The following is a 20,987-nucleotide window of genomic DNA, read 5'->3' on the forward strand; positions in this document are numbered from 1 at the left end:
AAAAAAAAAAAAAAGAATAGCAAAAATCATGTATTTCCCATTGACGCTCTTCTAGCTTGAATCGGTACTTCAGCAGTATTTTGTGAAACAATCATCACCTAATTCCTGTATGTCTTGCTTACGCTCGCAGAAAGCATGGGCTAACACGAAATGCGCTCCAGCCAGGCCCAACTGAAGTGTCGCTACCTCGCAGCTGGTGATGCTCTTTCCACTGCAATTTGTCCAGGCTTTATCTGAGCTCCAAAAAGCTTCAGTTAATCTCATATTACAAACAGGGAGGGGCAGCTGCATCAGAACTATGGTAAACATCAATGTATATAATTCAACTAGCTACCCATTAACTTAAAACCCGTTTAAGCAACTTTCTACTGAAATGTCAAAACCTAGAGTCAGGATGAAGGCTGTGTTACACAAAAGCATTCGCATAATTTCCTTTTGTAAAGAATGGTCCTTCTAAGCTGAGCTTCCTTCACAAGGATTCCCCAGTCCACRGAGAAGTACAAAGCTTTCCTAGGATGGATGCTGACAGAATAGGCCTGGAAACATCTTGCTCTCGCCTAGATTGAAAGGTGATGTTACTGCTCAGTGAGAAGTTTTCAGTGAGAAGTACAATTGATGCTATGGTTTAATCACTACATTTTTAATATGTGGTCTATAAGGTAGTAAGTGCTATATTGTACAGTTGCCATTGCTTCAGAAGAGGCAACAGCTTTTACTTTCCCAGTCAAGCCCATCAAAGGGGAAAGGAGGAGATCCCAAACAATTCTTTGTTTTAAGACAAGTCTTTTTTTTTTTGGGGGGGGGGAAGTTAAATGGAAAGAGTTTCCTAGCCTTAGCTACATTGAACTCTGGCTAAATCACTGGTAGYCCAAGTCAAATTTATTTCGTAATGTAATACAACTAAGTCTGTGTACATTCTGACTAGCAACCACAATGTTAAAACCACCATAAAACAATTTAAAAAGTCCTTTGCTGGCTTACCCTGTTTTGCCACAATGATGTCCCTCAAGATAAAAACTAATCCCTGCTGAAGTGCAGCCCTGCTGTAACGTTCACGAACTCAATGGGACATTACAGAGGGGGTGAATTTGTCCTACAGCTAACCGTGCATGCAAAGAGTGGCTTCTCGGGCCAACGTATCTTTCACTGGGAATCACGGGGGGAGAACAGATGAATGCTAATTCTGGCTTCTCTCAAACTACCTCTAATTAACACYTCAGAGGAGGCAGCTTGAGCCACTGCTTACTGGAAGGAAACAGGAAGCGCCATGGTGTCCTCCAGATGCATAGATGCTACATTCAGCACAGTAYGAGGGAGCGTCCCAGCTCTCCTTAGACAGAAACCTCCAAGCTGGGAGCGCCCCCGAGGTGAGCGCTAGCATTATTACTAGTGCTCAGAGCCGCTGATCGTCATTCCTCTCGCTGCTTGATTTCTTTGCTCAGCTGACGCTGTTTCCAGCATGCGAGCACATTCAGAGCCATTCTACGCTCCCCAGAAGTGTCCTGAAGCCACCTACCTTCCCATGGCTAGCTGAGGACAAACCAAATTTAATCCTGTGCCTTGCTTTACTTCCTGAAAGTGCCATATTAGCGTGAAGCCTCACTTGCGTGGCTGTAGCGCACCAGACTACAGTCCACATTTTACAGGTAAGGAAACAGAGGCACCAAGAGGTTGAATGACTTGCTCAAGGCCAAATCAACCAGCTCACCCCACTAGCCTGCTTTGGGAACCAGGGTGTTCGAAAGCAGCAGGCCACGCTGGGAAGTGTTCTGCTGCCTGTGTGGTCCCAATGAGGGCAGCATAGCGTCCCTTTAAGCAGCTGCATGGATTTGCATTTGGCCCGATTACTTAAGAGCGGAGAATCCCAACGGACAAAGTTCATGTAAGCCCCTGCCTTGGTGGGCCAGGATCTGCCAGACAACACCTGCAGGCTGAGCTCAGCTGCCAGACCCCACTCCTCCTTGCCTTCACACCCGCTTCGGCTCCCGTTGTGCTATAGGAGGGCAACATCCAGCCGCACAGGGTGAGAGAGCAGCGCTACGGAGCCACGGGAAAGCTGCCTGCAAAGCCTGAAGCTCCCGCTGCCTCCCCGAGCCCAGAACAGAGGAGAGCAGCTGCCTCCTCCCACCACAACTCTGCCTCTGGGCCTCACGTGGGTGCTACAACCAAAGGGGCTGAATTTTGCCTGCGCTGTAGGAGGAAGCAACTTAAATACTACCAAGGGCCCTTTTAGCATGCTTAGCACTGAAAATATTTCTGAAAGAAAATTACATTCTGAAAGAAAATGACTTTGACCTACCAAAACATCTCTTACGGACCCAACTAGCCAAGCGCTACAGGCAACATCAGTGTATGCTGCCTCCCAGCTGTCCCTCCTTCACCCTGTCAAACGCAAGCTTTTCCAGCCTGCAGCTCCCGYCCAGGAAAGGCCCCTTTCCATCGCGCCAATCGGGCCAGCGCCACGGCGTGACCCAGCCTTTCAGCACCGCAAGCGGGCACATCACAGAGGACGCATCCACCGTCCAGCGAGGCTGCTCGGCAATTCCCGGTCCTCCCACCTTCTGGAGGGGCCTCAGACCCACCATCGCTCCTTGCTGCCAAGCCCCTCGGCACGAGTGGCAAAGCCGCTCTTTGAGAGGAGAACGTGCTCCCAGGCGCGTCCTCGGAGCTGCAACACGACTTCGGCTTTGGTCGAACACAGCAGCGTCGCAACAGGAACCCGAAACACTAAGTAGTCAGTACCACAGCCATAGCACCGACAGCCTCTCTCTTCCTACCTCTGCCCAACAAACGGATCAGTCCGCTTTGCAGGAGGAAAGGCGCAGAGCGGCAGGCGTCAGTCCTTGTGCGCTATCCTCGGTTAGCCTGCCTTATGCAGCACGCAGCTCCAAAGAAAAACACAGGTACAAAGTCAGCCACACTCTCCTCCCCATGTTCATCCTCGGATGCTGGGAAGATTCGGTCACTGCTCAGAGCACAGCGTCTCACTCACCAGGGAACCTGTCTACAAGACACAGCCCCAGGAAAAAATCTTGGCTATTAATTCCGTTGTTTACAGAATTATTTTTTTAAAAATATTACCACCATCTCCCTAGGCTCAGAATGAAATCTTGACTTTTACCATTATCTTCCAGGAAGTTACCCAAGTTTCTCTTTCCGATGGTCTAGGGCTGGTGCCAGGAAACATTTAACAAAAACTTATGATCCTGGAGGGGAAAAAAAAAAAAAGAAAAAGAGACTTCTCCATTTAGTGCACACAACTGATACCACTTCCACTGAAGCCAAAAAAACCAAATATTTCACCCATTTCAATGGGGCAACATGAAAACGTAGAGTACAAATAGGGAGCAGCAAGCAAAGGAGGACAAAGAAGAGAAAAGCCGGGGGGCTGGAGCTCACAGTCCAGAAACAGATCTTAGCAAACAAACAACATGAAAAGCCAATGCCAGAATCTGGAAAACACTACGTACGTATAGTTAACCCCACTTCTAGTGACCTACAGATTTCATGAGACAGACCAATCTGAGACCACCTGCCGTCAGTGACATGCCTCTAATAGAACAGACGTTAAAATGACCTTCAGGTGACAACTCACCTAAGGATAACCATGACTAATGCAGCCAGATAGTCATCTCCACCTTGTCTGCAGACACAAGGTGACATGCTGTAATACACTCGTGTCAAAAGAAGGAAAATGCTGGATGGTCTTTTTAATGGGTTTGCCCGTAGCAAAAGGGCCCATCAGAGATCTAATTTACAGGGGGAGGCCTGGCCAGAATGAGCTTATGAGGGAGCTATATGTGCACGCGGGTATGCGCTTGTGTGTGTGTTTATTATAGGGCCAAATTGCCTACAGAAAGAACATCAGATTCTGTTTACAAGAAAAGTCACCGTATTCTTGTAAAACTAAGCAGAAGATAGATTTAGAGCTTCTGTTATGCTACAAACACCAAAATAAACTGCAAAAATAATAGCATGCACAAAACAAATCCAGGGAAGGGGAGGAAGAAAAAAATAAAAATCACACCTCACTCTATTTTGCAAAGATAAAACAAAAAAGTGATTCCATGCCCGAATTACCACATGGTGGGAATAAATGTTATTCTAGATGAAATTAGAGCTGATCTCATGGGCAGACATCTAGGGCCACAGCGGAGAAGCCTGGGAGCGAAGTGTTTCACTTGCAGAGGAGTGATACGAGGCCGCAGCAGCACAAATGCCCTCCACAGTTTCTTTGCAGGGATTGCAGGGTACCACGAAAGGCGCCACGGGAGAACATCCCCAAGGTAACATCCATCTGCTCAAAGCTGCACTTATGGCAGCAAAAAGGGCTTTCTGGCTGAATAATTAGACATACCAAGGGCTGGTCTCCAACCTCTTATGAGCTAGGTAAGCTTTCAGTCTCTGTAACTAAGCTACACGTCAAGACTTCCTGCCCTTCCCAGTTCCAGAGGCAATGCCGAACTGCGTGTCCCCTCCAAAACACGTCCTGGCCTACAGGCACGCRGCCTGGGCCACATGGGTGCAGAAGGAGAGAAGGTTCTTCAGTAAACCCAAAGCTGCCTTTGTGAGATGCTCTGATGAGGTAAGGACCGAGGCCTTATCATGAAACGACACTTGCCCAGTACTCCCTGATATTTTTCAGGCTAGAGTGACTAGTACTGAAGTCTAGGCTTGATCTCAACTCCATCAGCTTCATATTAAAAAATTTCAGGAGTTGGGCACCAAACAGAGACATTCTTCCAAAATCTCAATCTTTCAGAGTAAATGAAAAATCAACATATAAAAAAAAGTCTTCAGAGTTGTTTTTTATTTTATTTTTTAGGACAACACTAAGACAAAGTAATCCTAAATGTGGGATTATGGAAATTCATACCAGCATGGATTCTCTACAGCCTTCTACCTTAGACTATACCTATAGGCTCAACARATCTGTGAAGAACTATGTGATCACTCTCTACATCTCTCTTGTTCTTATAAATGCACACAGAATTTTTGGAATATCTCCCATATTTAACCCCCCTAAAGAGAGGCAGAAGGATGGGGAGGCGGAACAAGATGAAGGAGCAAGGTGTGCTGGCATCCAGGTATACACCTGTGACTCAGCTTGTCTTCTTGCTAGATCCTCACACAGTGGTGGCCCATATGTGTATGACAAAATTCCTAATGCGTTCAGTTTAGATGGGCACGTAAAGAACATAAAGGTTTCCCCTCTGGGTGAACCTAGACACCTGTAGGCAACAATGAAAAGGACTTGCGTTACTACTGGAAAAGTTCCTTCTTTCCCAGAACAGCATCAGAGCAAGGAAGAGGAGAGAGAAAGAAAGCTTCCGTGAGCACTTCTCAGTTCCAAGGAATGGCAAGAAACAGTAAATTTGACTTGCTCTACTGGCTCTTTTGGAGTTAAGCAGCATGAGGGACCATGTCAGCTTCCAAAGGAAAAATGAGACTTGACCCTCAAGGGTTTAGATTTGCATCTTTGGATCCTCATTCTGTTTTACAAAATTCCAGAGAGGCTAGGAGAAACTTTGATGCAACTTTGAAAGCTGACATGATCTTAAAGCAGATCTGGCAGATAGGACTATTCTGGCTTGTCACAATGGGGACAATTCACAAGATTCATACATTTTTAACCAGAAGGAACTATTATGATCATCTAACTGATGTCCTGCATAACCATAACTAATTGGCCTGTACTTCCATCTAAAAGTAATTTAAAGCAACTTTTGGGAGCCAATTAGTCATCTTGACCATTCCAGTGCAACAGTCTAGACTAACAAATGGAAACGTGACTAGCATTACAGACCGCGCAGAGGTGCGAGTTTATCAGAAAGGTCAGAGAATACAATGCAGCAATAAAGCAGGGTAGAACAACCTTAAAAAGCTGGAGAAGTGCTACTATCATACAAGAAACTATCCAAAAGCCAGTCAAAAGAAACAAAGAAACCACAAAGAACCCCCCAGCACCAGACCAACCAACCTTTTGTCTTTATGATTTATTATAAAGGCTCTTACTTAAATTTGGTTTAATCCTAGTCCTCTTCCCTACTGGAACATTGATGCTAGTGGGGCAGTAAGGCAAGTGGCTTATGGTGGAAGCTCATTTCTCTCCCTGCAACAGCTTCCTCTAGTATCTGGACCTGAGGTATCCAGAACCTTTCAAGTCCACCTTCCTAGAAAAGGTAGAAAATATCAGACTGGTCCTGGAACATACAGATGATTGCATTTTGGACTCCTTTTAGACATATTTATTCCAACCATATACACATGACTTATATACTGACCAGGAGAACAGAGCCATTCCCCGTTCCTTGAATCTCAGGATTTCTCAATTGTGTTCTTTCCCAAGGGCCATTTAAAACAAACAGGAGTAACAGGAAGGAGGCAGTGCTGGGACAGCTGCAGAAGAGGCAGAGGAAGAAGGAAACAAAAAAGTCCCACTGGTATTCAACCGCTCAGCACCAGGGCTGCCAATAGTCAACACTTTCAAGGAGAATAATAACGAATAAATAGGTCAGGCCTGGCTAGAGGTAAAGTTTCCCACATTTCAGTGCTGCAGTAGAAGACTTCCCAAGCTTGTGTCATCCAGAGATTATTTGGACCCCAGAATAAATCCAAGCAGCTTAAAATCCTTGTACTGACCAAACTGGCAGCTATGGAGACAGTGATGTTACCAGTGCTCATCCCCTTAGCCAAGGGACTTCTTCCTCAGGGCAGTGGTCACTGACAAGGGGCGCAGCAAGCTACAGCTCTATACACACAGGCTCTCTCCTTGCTAGAAAGGCTCAAACCCAGGATGTTTCTTCCTCCAGAACCCTCAGGCCCTGTTGGTTGAGTGAGAGCTCAAGCTGTGGACAGTCTGTGGCAGACTCCTATTCCTGCTAGGTTACCTCCCAGAAGGGAGAAGAACAGATGTACTGAACCACTGTATTACATACGCACAAGTGAAAACAGTAGCAACCTGATCCAGGCTTAAGAAACAAATTAATAAAAACAAAAAAAAAACAAAAAAAACACACACCAAAAATAGTTCATCACAGCCAGGGAAACATTATTCCTCTACTCCATGGTATCTGTTGTCTCTCATGGGGGATGACACATTTTGGAGGACAGTGGGGGAGATTCAGTAACATCAGAATACTTAAACATAGGCAATTTATCACAACGCAAAAATCTACACCAGGATTGCTCAGCATCATCTCATCACAGGATCAAAGTGCAACACATTTTTCCAGGCACAAGAAGAACAAAGTGTCRGCTAGAGTGATACGAATGACCAAGATGGAAGAACACAACTCATTTCAGATACAGAAATGTTTAATGGCGTTAAAGTGCTACTTTAATGGGGAACCATATGCTAACATTTAAACACAATTCCACTGCACTGCTAAATATAGTTGTCTTTATTTTTTTATTTTATTTTACCTCTTTTTGCCCAACCCTACCTAAAACAATAAAATAAAATCTACAGGACTGAAATTAACAACCCATTCAGATCAGCAATAAGTTATGAATTTTATAAAGCATTTTTTCCTCTTTTTTCCTTAGTAATGAGGGGTAGTTAAATTACTTAAAGATATACAAAGTTTCAAACAATGCCATAGGTGAGGACTCTATTAAGGTTTTTAAAACTTGGAAAACAAAATAATCCTGGCCATTAAAAGGACAAAAATAAAAAAGCAAAGCCCTCAAAGTGCAGGTTAGAACGCTCGGCTCCCAGAAAATTAGCAAACAGTCGATACAATAGCTCTTAACAGCACCTGCACAGGTAAGATGACAAGGCCCTTGGGAACAGGACGTGCAGTCAAAACATTACATTAACATGAGAGACGTGCTGAGCTTAACTAGGTTAACTACTGGACTGGAACTTCAGAAGTCAGCAGAGGGAATGACTCTAAAAAGAAAACCGAAGAAACCCCCACCAAACCTGGCCTTTTCCAGCTAGCACAGCCTTCATCCGTTGTGTGCATGGCAAAAAGCATCTTTGCATTTCATTGGGTCAAGTGCTTCATCAAAACAGAGATCTTTTCATGGCATTAATTCATATAAAAGACATCTAAGGTTTCGTATGGACGAGCTCTAAAAAGACATGTCAGACTTGGGGTGTTTTCCCTCCCAACACATTTACAAATGTTTTATCAAAAAATCTCTTCAAATAAAAAGGTCATAGTGGCTCAGTATCTGGGCTTGTCGTTCTGGCATATCAACTCTCTCATGTGCTGGTTTCTTTCTGTCCTCAGTTGTTTGTGTGCCTGAGTATGAGCACGCGTCTACTGGGAGATCTGCTGTCGGTGTCACAGCCCAAGCTGCGACACAGCCCACGATGTGCTGGTAGATTACAAGTTTGTACCCCTTGCTTTAGCCACGCATCAGAGGTACTTGCTTTTTAAATGATGTCCAACAGAAAGCTGAGCTGAATGGTGTTCTCTCCTGAACATACTTCTTTGCTGCCCCTCTCCCTCTGGGCACAGAAYGAGACCATAGTCATTATTGTTGTTATTATTCCTAGGCTACATAAGCCTTCGTAGACTTCCTAGCAAATTACAGCAGTGTTGGATTGTGATTAACTGTAGGACACGGTCCTTTTAGGACCACAAAAGCTCTTCAGAAGGGCCTAAACTAGGTTGTTCAATCTGAATGCAATATAAGAAATTGTGACAATTCTCAGATCTCATGACAGAAAGAGAGGGATGAGTCTCTAGTATCCTCTTTCAAACAAATAAAGGCAAAACAAAGTGTTTCATCACTAAGGTCTAAATCCAGGTCCCACAGAAACAAATGGATAGCTCATCACTGACTTCAAAGGGACTAGGGTTTGGTCTAACTTTTTGCCAGCAGGAATTGGGATTGGTAACATGACCAAATGAACACATATTTGGTTTCTGTGGAGGCTTCCTTTACCCAAAAGGCTTTATTTACAGGTCTCTCCGGGACTAGCTGTCAACATGTCATTTCTGAAAGAGGATACTGGCATCTAGGACCCAGCTTGATCACCCCAGTGAAATCATTCGCCCTGCACTGTCATCTCACTTGGTTCTAGGAAGCAAACGAGAGCTTCACACTGGCGCTGGAGTAACCCTCGTCACTCCCAATACTCTGCAAGCTGCTGTGATCATCAATGTCACTGATGCTGGTTGTGCTGATATTGTCCACTTCTCCATGGGAGAACTCTGTGCTTTCAACGTCCACTTCAATCTCTTCTAAAAAGGGAAATAAGAGAAACACACACAGGTTAGTACCACCAAACCCAGCTGCTCCCTTCATGCAACTGAGCTGCTGTGACTTCCCCAGTCAGGGATGAAGCAGCAAACAGGCAAGAAGGCTTTCAGCAGTCTCCACTGAAGTGGGATAAACTGTGGACATGCTTTATAAAAACACAAGATACCAGCTCAGAGATTTTCTTAGGGACTCAGCTAAGGGTTTTGACTCCTCCAGCATGCAGTTCACATTGCCAGCATGAGTGGGCCACACCATGCACTCAACTTGTCACTCTACCTCTTTCTTTGGAGCTCCATTACCCCAGTGATGGAAACAAAAAGAGATGCATAAAACAGAGGGCAACAGAGAAAACAGAGCATGAAGTTACCCCCGTAACATGCTACCTGCATGATACCACTTTGCCAAAGCTGGGATCACTCATACAGGGCATTAAAATGCATTACCATGGGATCTGGGACTACTTGCAGGAGATGCTAAGTGGACTTAAGAGCTTAAACCTTATTTTCAAGAGAAACTTAGAAAGCAAAGATCTATTCACTCAATATATCTTCATTCCCACAGCATTTAGGAACTTTCCAAAAAGATTTTTTTTTTTAAACTGCAGGCTCAAACTCAAAGTGTGGAACATGCTTGGGTCTATCAGTAAATATCAAACCATCTATTGTGCCTGACTGGGACCTACAGCAGAGATGTTTCAAAGGAGAAAATAATCTGAATTCATCGTTAGCCATTCAGATCATCTTTATCTAGTTTTAACTGAGGAGAATAATTGTCTGGGAAGCTTGGGGATGGACAGGGGAGTTTAGAAAGATTCCAGGAATTTTAAGAGGCAATTTAATTGATTCTGTTTGCTTGGTTATATCATGGTAGGCCCAATACATGAAATACACTGGACAGACTGAAGAGCTGGATATTGCTTTGCAACATCTGCTCCACTCACATCTAAACCCTCTACAGAAAATGTCCAGGATGAGGAACACACCCCAGCTATGCCTGCATTAGCAAGTAGCATGGCTCTACACACTGAAACAACTGGTGTCGGGATCCCATTGTCCCCAGTTCAGAGGGTTTTTACTTTGGACCGATTCTGTTCTGGTCTTGTGGATTGAAAGTGCATCGGCACATGGAGCACATCTAGTTTAGTTTCAGCCAGAAAGAACCTCCTCTAATGGCTTCACAACCCCTCCATGCTGTCAGCCCAAGCAGGGATGATCAGGAGATTCATTTCAAAAGTGTACTCCTGATCTGTACTAAAATACTAATGCAGATACACCCTTTATTTCTGAGCTAGAAACTAGTAATATCTTCTTGCTTTCTCTTTGTACTGCCAAGAGATAGAGCAGACAAAAGAGCACAACATATATCTTATCAGAACACTATCAGGTATTTAGTTACTAGCTTGTGACAACAGACAGTTATTTTTCATATCTTATATTTTGGTACTCTAGAGACTGTTCAGAGAATCTGTCACTTTAAACGCCGCAGAAATCAGCTCGAGTCAACAATAACATTTCTTCCAGACTTAATCAGAACTGACACAAAATAAAAGTAAAATATATATTTGTGTGTGTGTGTGTGCGTGTGTGTGTGTGTGCGTGCACCCCTGTGTATACATACAATCAGTGACTTAAATACTAATTAAAGCCCACAGAGAAGGGGGTAACTGAGAGACATAAAATGGATGGATCTCATGCTCCCCCCTCTCAGAGTCCTGTGGACTCACTGTTAGGTCAGCGATACCCACCTCGCTCTGAGTCTGAGCGGTCAGAGGAAATGGTAGATCCAATGCTGTCCATTCGTATTCGCTCTATCTCCTGAGGACCCTGTAGCTGTTCCAGTCTTCTCTTTAGGAATCTTTGTTCGCGTTCCAGGTTCTCAAGCTGGTGTTGGCTTCTCCTCTCAGCTTCTTCAAGTTTCTGGCAAGTTCAAATATGATTCCAGAATTATTTTCATCCTTTTCTCCTTCTCTCCCACCTCCGTTGCCCAGCCACATGCTTTGCTTAGACCTTCCCAGGTTCCAGAAGGATTTATGCTGCAAAAGATCACTGAACCAAGCTGCCTTCCAGTGTCCAGTGACCATGCCATCTCCTCATATCTTTGCCAGTTCACAAGTCTTGCTAAATCATACACATTGGCATAAAAAGGCTTTGAGGACACAGCATCTCTAATGGAAACTGTTTGAACTGTAGCAGCACATGGGTTGTTCCACATGGGTTAGCCAGCTGCATTACCAAATCTGTCCACAAAGGGGCCCCAATTCCCTTACACAAACCGATTCAGTATTTGTTATGATCCACCGTAACACAAAAACATGTCCTGGAAGCTGCGTGTTCCTCGCTGCATGGTTTAGTAGAATTTCTCAGAAACAGGTTTTTTTATTAAATAAGTGATTTACGTAACATACTACAGATTTCTTTGATCACAGCTGGGCAAGCTACCAGGGCACTGTTCTTTGTTTCCTATGGCAAGCACATCGCATAAGAAGGGAGTCACTGCAGGCTAACTCTGCCCCTTCGGCAGGGCTCTTTCTCCTTCGCCACTCTCCCTCCCTCCCTCCATCCTGAGCTGTGACAAGGGATTTCAGCCTTTTCCCGAATACAGACAATGCTGCATTTCCTTTTAATGCTTCCCTTTGCCAGAAGTGAATCAAAAAGAGTGTTGGGCTAGCCGGCAGGATCACAGATGAAGCCCCAAGAAGCCAGCCACTCTTGGGGGCTGGATTAATGTTTCGGCAGTGGAAACTCACTAGCACATCAGAAAAAGTTGCATTTCCCATCAAACTGCAGTCACTCAACCATAGCAGACATGTATCTCTTTAAAGAGCTGCTGCTGTCAACAACTGATCACAATACCAAACAAGACCCCTGCTCTCCGAATCAATCATTTCTGTTGTTAACAGACTTCGTTATGGACTCTTCTAACAATGTGGCTTGTAGTAATGATAAATGATTAACCAAGGGGGCAATGCTTTCTTTCCTTTTTCTAAAGGTGTTAGTCTCCTTCAACACAGATTTACCACTAGGCAGCAAGAGTGAGTGATTGAGTTGTACTTCCAACAGACCAGATGGAAAGCAGCTGGGAAAAGCAGCTCTTACCTTGATATGTGCTTTGGCTTTGTTCAGCAGCCCCAGTGTTGTGTGCCTGGTGCAGTCTGGTCCTAGCGGTATCAGAACTTTTAAGCGTTCTAGACACAGGCGGAGGTGAGCTCGGCTGCAAGGCGAGAGGCAGAGGATCAGAGCTATGTTTTTGGAAAGGGAACTTCATTTCCTCTTCTGCTTCCCTCCCACGAGACACTTTTCATGCTTCCCTCCCTTCCCACACATCACAGGACTCCCCACGGGTACAGGACAGACTGCCACTAAACTGTGTGCTCTGCAAACACCAGGGCCTCACCAATACTAGCGCTATTGCTGACCTCTGACAGACACTGTTTATTTCCTTGCCCTCTGAACTGATAATCTGATTCAACTGGATGAACTTTGGGCAGGACAAGGCACAGAGGTAAATGGTAGACAGTCTTGTTGGCTTCACATCGCTGCTATTTGCTGTCTGCTGTGTTGAGAAGAGCACATATGAAAGCGCTTTGAGTGACTAACCCTGCACGCACTTGTGCATTGATGGTTCAGGGACATTTGCTACAAACTGATCTAAGCAATGTTTCTTTCCTAAGTCGTCTTCTAACCACAGGAAAAATTTAGAAGACCAGTGAGCAAAATGGTTAGCCCAAAGCAGACAAATGATCCTTAATGGCAATTAAAGGGGCTGATCAGCACTGCTTGAGAGAGAGCTGCTCCCAAGCTCTAGACTCTGCTCCTTCCTTGGGTCCAGATATGAGATGTTGCAGGGGGTGCAAGGTGCAGGACCTTCCCCTGGGTCGTCTTCTGACCTTGGATCACATCTACAAAGACAGTCTCAAGTACTACAGCACTGCTGATGCTCTGAGCCATTTCTACAGAATACGGCAACACATTCTGGGGAAAATGGTTCAGGCAGCAGTGGCAAAGCACATTATCCTCACACGTGGGAACTGTTCCTGCTTTCTCCTGGTCTCTATCACGCATACAGGAATGATCAGCAGATTTATGGAAAAATATCAAGTGTGGGTTGCTTTTTTCCCCCCCTTCCTTCTCTCTTTCCTAGACATTAATGATTTATGTCCAAACTTGTCATCCCAGTCAATAACACAATGACATCACCCCCCACCATTCATATGCAAGAACCACCGGTGCAAAAGAGTCCTTAAAGCCTATCCCAGCCCCTGTTCATGCACAAAGAAACTGAATCTCAGCCTGATCCATCTCAATGCAAGGGGGGGGGGGGAAGGAAAAAAGAGCACATGGACAGTTCATTTCCATCTTGTTTTTCAAATTCACTATTGCTCCTGGTTTGAAAGGGCTGGAGGAGAGGAGTCTGTAATCAGGCAATTATGTCAGTGACAAGCAAGGATGATTAAGGGTGGAAGGGTCAGGGGTTTTGCTGATGAACTGTCAGCGCAGAGCAGTGTTCACTAGCGGTGCTGTAGCTGTGAGCTCCTCGGTGTTTCTATTATAAATCCTTTTACAAAGCGTCCATCATCCTGCCTGGAACAGCCATAGGTCTGCATATAACCAACAAGAGCCTTGAGGAACATGTGATTTTCATTAAGTGTTAATAACTGGGTGAGAGGGTGGGGGGGTCATAATAAAAAAAAAAAAATCAAACTGAAAAAAAAGAAAACAATCCCCCAAACCCAACAACCACATCAATCTCATCTCTTCCTCCATCAGCTCGCTCTAAGCCCTACTCCACTGACATTTAATCCATATAGCTGACATGGGGTCTTTTGCTACCTGCAGACCCATTTTCAAGTGACAGCTCTTTCCCAGTCATTGACAGGAGTTGTATGCACCTCCTACAGGTGCTTTGCCCAATGCCTCAGGAAGATCTGTAGGGACAGCAATGGAAGAGCATTGCTGGTTGGCAGTGGCACTACAGTTCATGTCATCCCATGGGAGACTGGACACTGACTTCCAGCATCTAAAGAGGAGGAAGAGGGTCTTGCCGTTAAGGACATTCTGGGTCTTGGAACCAATTTTTCATTATGACACAGATTTCCCGAATGGCCACTGGCAAGTCACTTGGTGCTCGTCTTCACTGCAGCATTCACCAAGTCCGAGCTGTCACTGCACAGTCATCGAGCAGCAGCACAGAGCCGCATCTCTTGTCTCACAGCATGAGTACAAGCACTTAGCCACGCTTCATGCCCTCTATGGGATGAGCCCGAATTGAAAATGCAGCTTGAGTAGAGTTAGAGATGCTGTGCATAGATCTGGGGTTTTAGGGGCAGGGCTGATTCCACATACACACTTCTTGACCTGTGATCCACCAAGCTCTGTGCTCAGAAGGGACCTGTTACGTAGCATTAGCTATAGGTAGGTGCTGCAGACTCTCCCCTGCCCCGCTGGGCAAGATCCAACTCCCAATCCACCGTGGCAGCTGCATCATGTGTGCAACAGAAAATAAAATGTTTGAGGAACCAACATCTGACCAGTGTCAGAAGTTTCACAGCACCCTCCTGAATGCAGGAAGAAATGAATAATGCATTTACAACCTAATCCTTGGGCTGAGTCTCAGCTTCGGCAGTTTTATGGTCAACAGGAACAGGGGAAGGCACTGCACCAGGGACAGCGATTCCTGGAACCAGTGATCAGCTTTGGGCAGAAACAAGTGCAGACTGGATTGCCGAGGCAACCACAAGGAGCAACCACAAGGGTATCAGGGTTGAATGGATGGCACTGGGATCTGCCGTGTCAAAAGCTAGGTCATTTACAGACTTGGTGAGAACAACTATGCTAAGCAGCTGAAAGCTACACGCAAAAATCCAACCATGTAATAAAATCAGACACTAAAACAGCAACTGAAACACTTCCCTTCTGCTCCGGATCAAGGAAAGTAGCTGCACTCTGCAGACCCTGACAAGGGCAGAGATAGGGTAAGAGTTAAAAAGTCTGTCCTCAAGAGCACCCTGGAAACACAAGAAGTTACTTCCCTAGCACATGTGGTCCCAAAGGGAACATCTCCCCCGTTGGGAAAACTGTTGGATTTTCCACACCCTTTGCGCTGCAGCAGCTCTGGGCTGATCCACACTGGGTTTTCCTGCCACCGCGAACATAAGCCCATGTACATCTCCAACCCCTGCACGGCCTAGGGACATGTACAGGGCTTTACGCTGCATGCAGCAGCAGGTCAGCCCCTGTGGACCTAAGCTCAGTGCAGGCTGGTGCAGATGGGGCACTGCCATGCCTTCAGCCCTACTCACCTCCTGCTCTTGGAGGACTCCACATCGGCAGGGCTGCTTGGGAACTCCCTGATCCAATGCTGTCGGGTCAGCAAAGAGCTGCCTAGCCTTCGGAGTGACCTGGCACGTAAGCATCTTGCTTTCCTTTACCAGGATCACACCAAACACCTTCTCCAGCTCTCTCCTAGGTCAGCACAGAACACTGCATTCAAGACCCATCATTTGTCCCTCCCCAAATACCTTGTCTTTTTTACTTTTAAAATGTGACATGATCACAGTCCCTAACCTCTCTCAACGACCAGCAACCCAAGCTGACCATTACGGGTTCTTAAACCAAAGGACAAAAAGGCAGGTCTGACTCACTGACGGGTGGCTTAAGCAAAACACAGAAATAAAATTCCACCAGAGCTCAAAAGCATCACAGGAAATTTAACAGAGCCAAAACACTGTTCCAGAGAGACGGGAATCGCAAACCTATTAATCTTTCTTATCAAGTCCTGGAGCTCTACCTGGGCAGCTGTAATCCCAGAGGTCAGGCCGTGATGCGAATGTCTTTTCCCCTTGTTTACCTGGACTCTGTGGCAATGTGGCTTTGACAACGCTCCAGGCTCTTGTATTCAATGAAAATACCAGCATTGTGCAGGCTCCAGACGGAGCCAGACAGCTTTCCATGTAAACCACTGGATTATGCCAATATTTGATGCACCTGCCAATATCTGGAAAAACAAGTCTAAATGCCCACGTTGTTATATAACAGAGAAACAACTTGGGCTTGGTGCGAAGGGCTGACGCGTCTCACTGCCTTGATCCCAGGGAAGATAGAGGACGACACAAAAGGAGAATTCCAGCTTTAGCCGAGGCCAAAGCTTTTGTACGCTTGCTGCAGGGGAGATGGGAGAAGCCAGAGTCCTTTCTCTTGCCTAAGCGGCTTCAGGAAAAACAGGCTCCCACACGCTATCCTGAGTGTGTATATATACGTGGTAGGTACTGGACAYGCTGAAGCACTGGCCTCGCGTACAGAGGATGCAGGGAGCGCTTTCGGCAAGCGGGGCTCCTCTTTCCCAAGAGACTGGCCTGGTGCCTTCGCTTCTGCTCAGCCTGGGGAGAGGGAAGTCTCCTGCTGAGACGCCCATGCGGAGCGCCGGGGTGGCCAGAAACGGAGCGAAGCACCTGAAGGGCTGGGGGAAACCAGAGCCTGGCACGCACCTCTCTGCCACGCAGAGCTGAGGGCCACCTCATATCCCATGCCATGAGTTAAAGGGACTGCCCAGGACAGGGGCTCTCTGCCTTCACTGCTTCTTCCCTGATGGGGGGCCGAGAGGAGCCTAGGCGCAAGTTCCTCGGGGATGGGAGGGCAAGCACAGCAAGGATCCCCTCTCCCCTCTGCCATGGGCTGCTGTGGGAAGAGCGACACTGGCCTCTGAACMCCCAGGGCCAGGAGACCGAAGCAGAAGAGTGAAGGGCAAGCCCAGCAGCTCCACAGCCTGACCGCTGACATGCAGCGAGCTGCGGGTGCACGCAGAGGAGTACTGGCCTCTGAAACGGCAGCCCTGCTGCTGCATGCTGCGCGTATACCGCTCTTCCTCCCTTTACTTCATGCCTGTGGGACAGTTGGACTGTATCTGGATTAGTCACCCCTCYCTCCCCACCCACCACCACCCTCCTCCTCCAAGCCTGAGCCCCTTGCCCCTCTGTCCTGAGCCGGCAGCAGCGCGGTGAGCCCGGCCCTCGCTCCGCGCGGCCCCTCCTTGCACTTGGCTGCGCCTGGCTGCAGAGGGCTGTAATTTCACAGCCTGCTCTCCTCTCCTCTCCTGCTCTCCTCTCTGCCTCCCAATGACATCATTCACTCCGGTTATATAAAGCGCTGGGAGGGAGCCTATATTTATGCTTGCTTTTTGCTCATAGCTTCGGTCGCCTCACTGCAAAACACCCATCCAAATCCCACTGCAGGAACTGGGCGCCTGTTTGCCTCGATCAAAGCTGCAGTGCGGGAAAAGGTTTGGGTGCAAAAAAAATTCCCTATTTCCTTCCCCCACTTCCCTGGAGATATTTTTCAGCGCTGAGGATAGGATTCAACCTGTCCACCACTCTGCACCACAGCAAGCTTGGTACAAAGCTTGGGGACCCATGGTGGCAACCCAAGCCTGGTATCTGCTGGTCACACAGGAGCTAGAAACCCATCTATCTTCAGAGCCAGAAGAGCTCCCTGCTGCAAGGGATAGCCCAGGGCTGTGAAGGTCCCCTGGCTGGGACCCAGGCACGCGCTCCCAGGGCCCGGCAGCTCCGTGAGGGCGCTCCGGGATCTCCAAGCCAGCTGTGCCTCCTGCAAACCACGGCTGGTGTGCGGCAGGGGCGAGCGAGGCAGCCTGCAGCACCAACCTCTCAGAGCCAGGTAATTCCACCCAAGGCGAAGGAAGAGAGCTCCTCAGTTTTGGTCAGATCCAGACAAATTCCTGAATGTAAAACCCCCTGGAGAGACTGCAGCTTCTTTGCTAGTACTTTCCTCCCCCCCCGCCAGCTTCTACCATGGGCAGGAGCAATAGAAACTGAGACAAGAAGAAAATCCTCTGCTGAAAAGCCAGCAAAACACACGTGCATGCTTAGCTTTGAAGCAGCAGGTTTACCAGACTCAGTGCTATCCCGTAGTCATACGCTGCTGCTAAACTTTCCTGAATCAAGGCTTGAACATCTGCAACACACACACATACATACACACACACGCACGCACTCTTCCATCTTCAGCAGACCTAGCAGGAAGTGACCAGCTAGCCCCAGCAGCACTTCAAAATGCTGAATTCTGACTTTTCTGTGCTGAAAGGAGAGAGCATCTGAGGGAAAAGAAAAGCATTTCCCAGATATTTCTGTACTGTGCCTGCAGGTCTAGAGGGCTTGAATTCAACAACGGATTTAAGCATGTGCTTAACATTAAGAATATGCTTAAGTCCCAGTGAGGCTGAATCAGATACTTGATCTTAAAGAGAAGGGGGGGGAGGGGAAAAAAAAAAAAAGCATGAGAAGAACAAGCAGAGGGAAGATCCTGACATGGAAAAGAACATTATCATCCTTCCCCTCTGCCCTCCTCTTCCTTCCTCACCTTTTCAAAGAGTTGAGTTTAATTTAACCCTGAAATTAGAAACTGTCAACTTTGTTTGGATTTCAGAGCTAACAGATTGCTTAAAAAATTCAGCAGGGATCACTGGTTAAAGAAAGCAATTCCTGGAGAAATGCAAGTGACCCCGCATCAATAATTCATTGGATGAGAATGATTTTGAGATAAAAGTAATGAGAAACACATTCAAAAACCACAGGGCATGGAAAATGGGGGGAAAAATACGGTTTCCTTCTATAAGCAATTCGCAGGTCAGAGGCTGCCTTATCTTCAAGGGCCATCACATGACTTGATGTTTTTTCCTTACTCTGCTCTCTAGCCCTCCCCCAAATCCAAGCCTCTCTGCAGCAGGTATCCGGCCCCCGCTTTACCAACCGCTTCGGGCTTCAGCGAAGGAAGAGGCGGCTTCGCCAAGCACCTGAATCAGGAATTGCAAGCCAGTCCGGTGCCGGGGACAGCGTCTGTATTTTCTCTGCTGCAGAGCGTTATGTAATCGCTCTGAGCCCTTGAGCCACGAACCGTAAAGCTGTGGTGGCTTCGAGCCAGCCTGCGACGAACACACGCTCGCACACACGCTCCCCCGATTCCACATGACGGCAGAGACGAGACACGCTTAAAAAGGAAACCTGGTTCAAAATACGCAGTTAAAAGTTAGCGTTCTCCACCTGAGCTATGAAATCATTCAAAACAACCCTCTGGGATTTTAAAATCACATTTCTTCTCCCGATTATTTATTTTTTGTGTTTACTCCAAGTTGAACAAGATGTTTGGTCATTTGCCTGTTTCCAGTCGATTTCTACTGATGGCTCCCTGGCATACAGAAATACTTGTATTGCAAATGCTAATAAAATGTACCATTAAAAAGAAATTGGGAAAAAAAGTCTTTGATATTTACATTTTTTAAGCCTATCATTTGAAAGAAACAAAGAAATGAAAATTTGGGACCTACAATAAAAAGATTTGACAATGTATTATAAATAGGAATTTAAAGAAACAAGGAAGTTCTACTGGCAAATATTCATCCTGATCTTAACCAGACCTGATCTGTGTGCAAAAATTAAAAATAAATATGCACCCAACTGTATTCTCAAGGCAGGGAGAGACAAAAAAAAAAAACAAAAAAACCAACAACAACAAAAAAAACCCCACAAATGAAGAAGCCAGTGATTAAATAAAAGTAACAAAAATTAAAAAAAAAAATAATCAGGCAATACAGCCTTTCAAAGCTACACGAATCAATGCACCTTTCACCAGTAACAAGCTGCATAACAGGGAGATAACTAGCTGTACAGTGCCCAGGAAAACAGCAGCCTGATCCAAGTTCACAGGTGGAAATGAAATACAAATACCAACAGCAGCATATTAATGCACACTGCCACAGCAATGCTGTTTGACCATCTCAGTCACAAAAACAAGGCAAGATACATAGGGAAAGGAAGCATCTTACAAAACAACTGAAAGAGTCGGAAAAATTAGACAAGTTTTGGGGCACACAAACTCTTCTCCACATCTGGAACAGAAGCTACAAGCCTTAAGGTAAGGATAAAGCAAGCATTTTGACTTGAAATACACTGCCCACACTCTCCATTCTAAACCCCGATAGAGGCTGCACTACAGACCACAGAGACGACCAAGACGAAAGTCCTTCAGCTCTCCTGGCCAGTTTCACTAGGCTTTCCAGTGGACACACATTTTTCTTTTTAAAGAGAGAAAAAATTGAAAGTGATTTCCCTCTCCCCTTCCCTCCCGCCATGAAAAAACAAATAGTTTGCGAAAGAGCAGCCCAAGCACAGATCCCGTCAGTCAGTCGCAAAAAGAATCAGAAATCCAGGGAGGGAGGCAGCAGCGCTGAGGACAGATCATGCCTCCCCTAAAAAACGCTGCCCGGGTACCAGCCCGAGCCCTGCCGGCCTTGCGCAGCAGAGCGGGGACATGGCCAGGCGAACCCCTGCAGGCACACAGAAGTTGCTTCTACCCCCAGCTCTTCTAGATGGGAAGTCTCATCACTGATTTGAACTCTGGAAGATCTTCAGGCTCGTGGCAAACACAGGTTTCAAGACAGACAAACTTGCACCAAGGCGTCTGTTGCCACGGCTGCCCTGTCCAATGTGGGTCTTTCTAAGTTGCACCTCCAGCCTGGAGGGAGATGTGTTCACCCCATCCTTCTCCGTCACAGGACTTTCAAGGCCTCTCCCTTTCCCGAGAGCATCCCAGTAACATTCAGTTTTATACCTGAGAGGGCTCTCCTCATTTCACCGTGATTTTGAAGGCATACAAACTCCTCCAAGGCTTTCCAAAATGACAAGAGGGGAAGGGAGGGATAGAGGGAGGGGAAACCAGTTTCCAACCCCTTGGTGAGGTCTGAGGGATCTGGCTGAACAG

General features: G+C 46.5%; 1 protein-coding gene and 1 long non-coding RNA gene across 6 annotated transcripts in view; one reads left to right on the forward strand and one right to left on the reverse strand.

Moving 5' to 3' along the window:
- The first annotated feature begins 6 nt into the window (after positions 1–6).
- Positions 7–8,172, forward strand: LOC112967915. Its single transcript, XR_003254172.1, has 2 exons — positions 7–4,585; positions 4,826–8,172. It is a non-coding gene; the product is annotated as an uncharacterized LOC112967915 (long non-coding RNA).
- MXI1 (MAX interactor 1, dimerization protein) overlaps positions 7,300–20,987 on the reverse strand; it is a 48,829-nt gene continuing 35,141 nt past the window's right edge. For 3 of the 5 annotated variants that reach the window (XM_026069585.1, XM_026069587.1, XM_026069586.1), the window contains 3 exons: positions 12,315–12,429; positions 10,964–11,135; positions 7,300–9,200 (listed from right to left, as the gene is read on the reverse strand). In XM_026069585.1, coding sequence (XP_025925370.1) covers positions 9,037–9,200; positions 10,964–11,135; positions 12,315–12,429 — 451 coding nt within the window. In that variant the 3' untranslated portion in view covers positions 7,300–9,036. Of the gene's footprint in view, positions 9,201–10,963; positions 11,136–12,314; positions 12,430–18,976; positions 19,377–20,987 lie in introns of those variants that run through there. The other 2 variants (XM_026069588.1, XM_026069589.1) reach the window with 2 other exon arrangements.

This window comes from Apteryx rowi, unplaced genomic scaffold (assembly GCF_003343035.1).
Source record: "Apteryx rowi isolate R43461 unplaced genomic scaffold, aptRow1 scaffold_3, whole genome shotgun sequence".
Taxonomy (NCBI): Eukaryota; Metazoa; Chordata; class Aves; order Apterygiformes; family Apterygidae; genus Apteryx; species Apteryx rowi.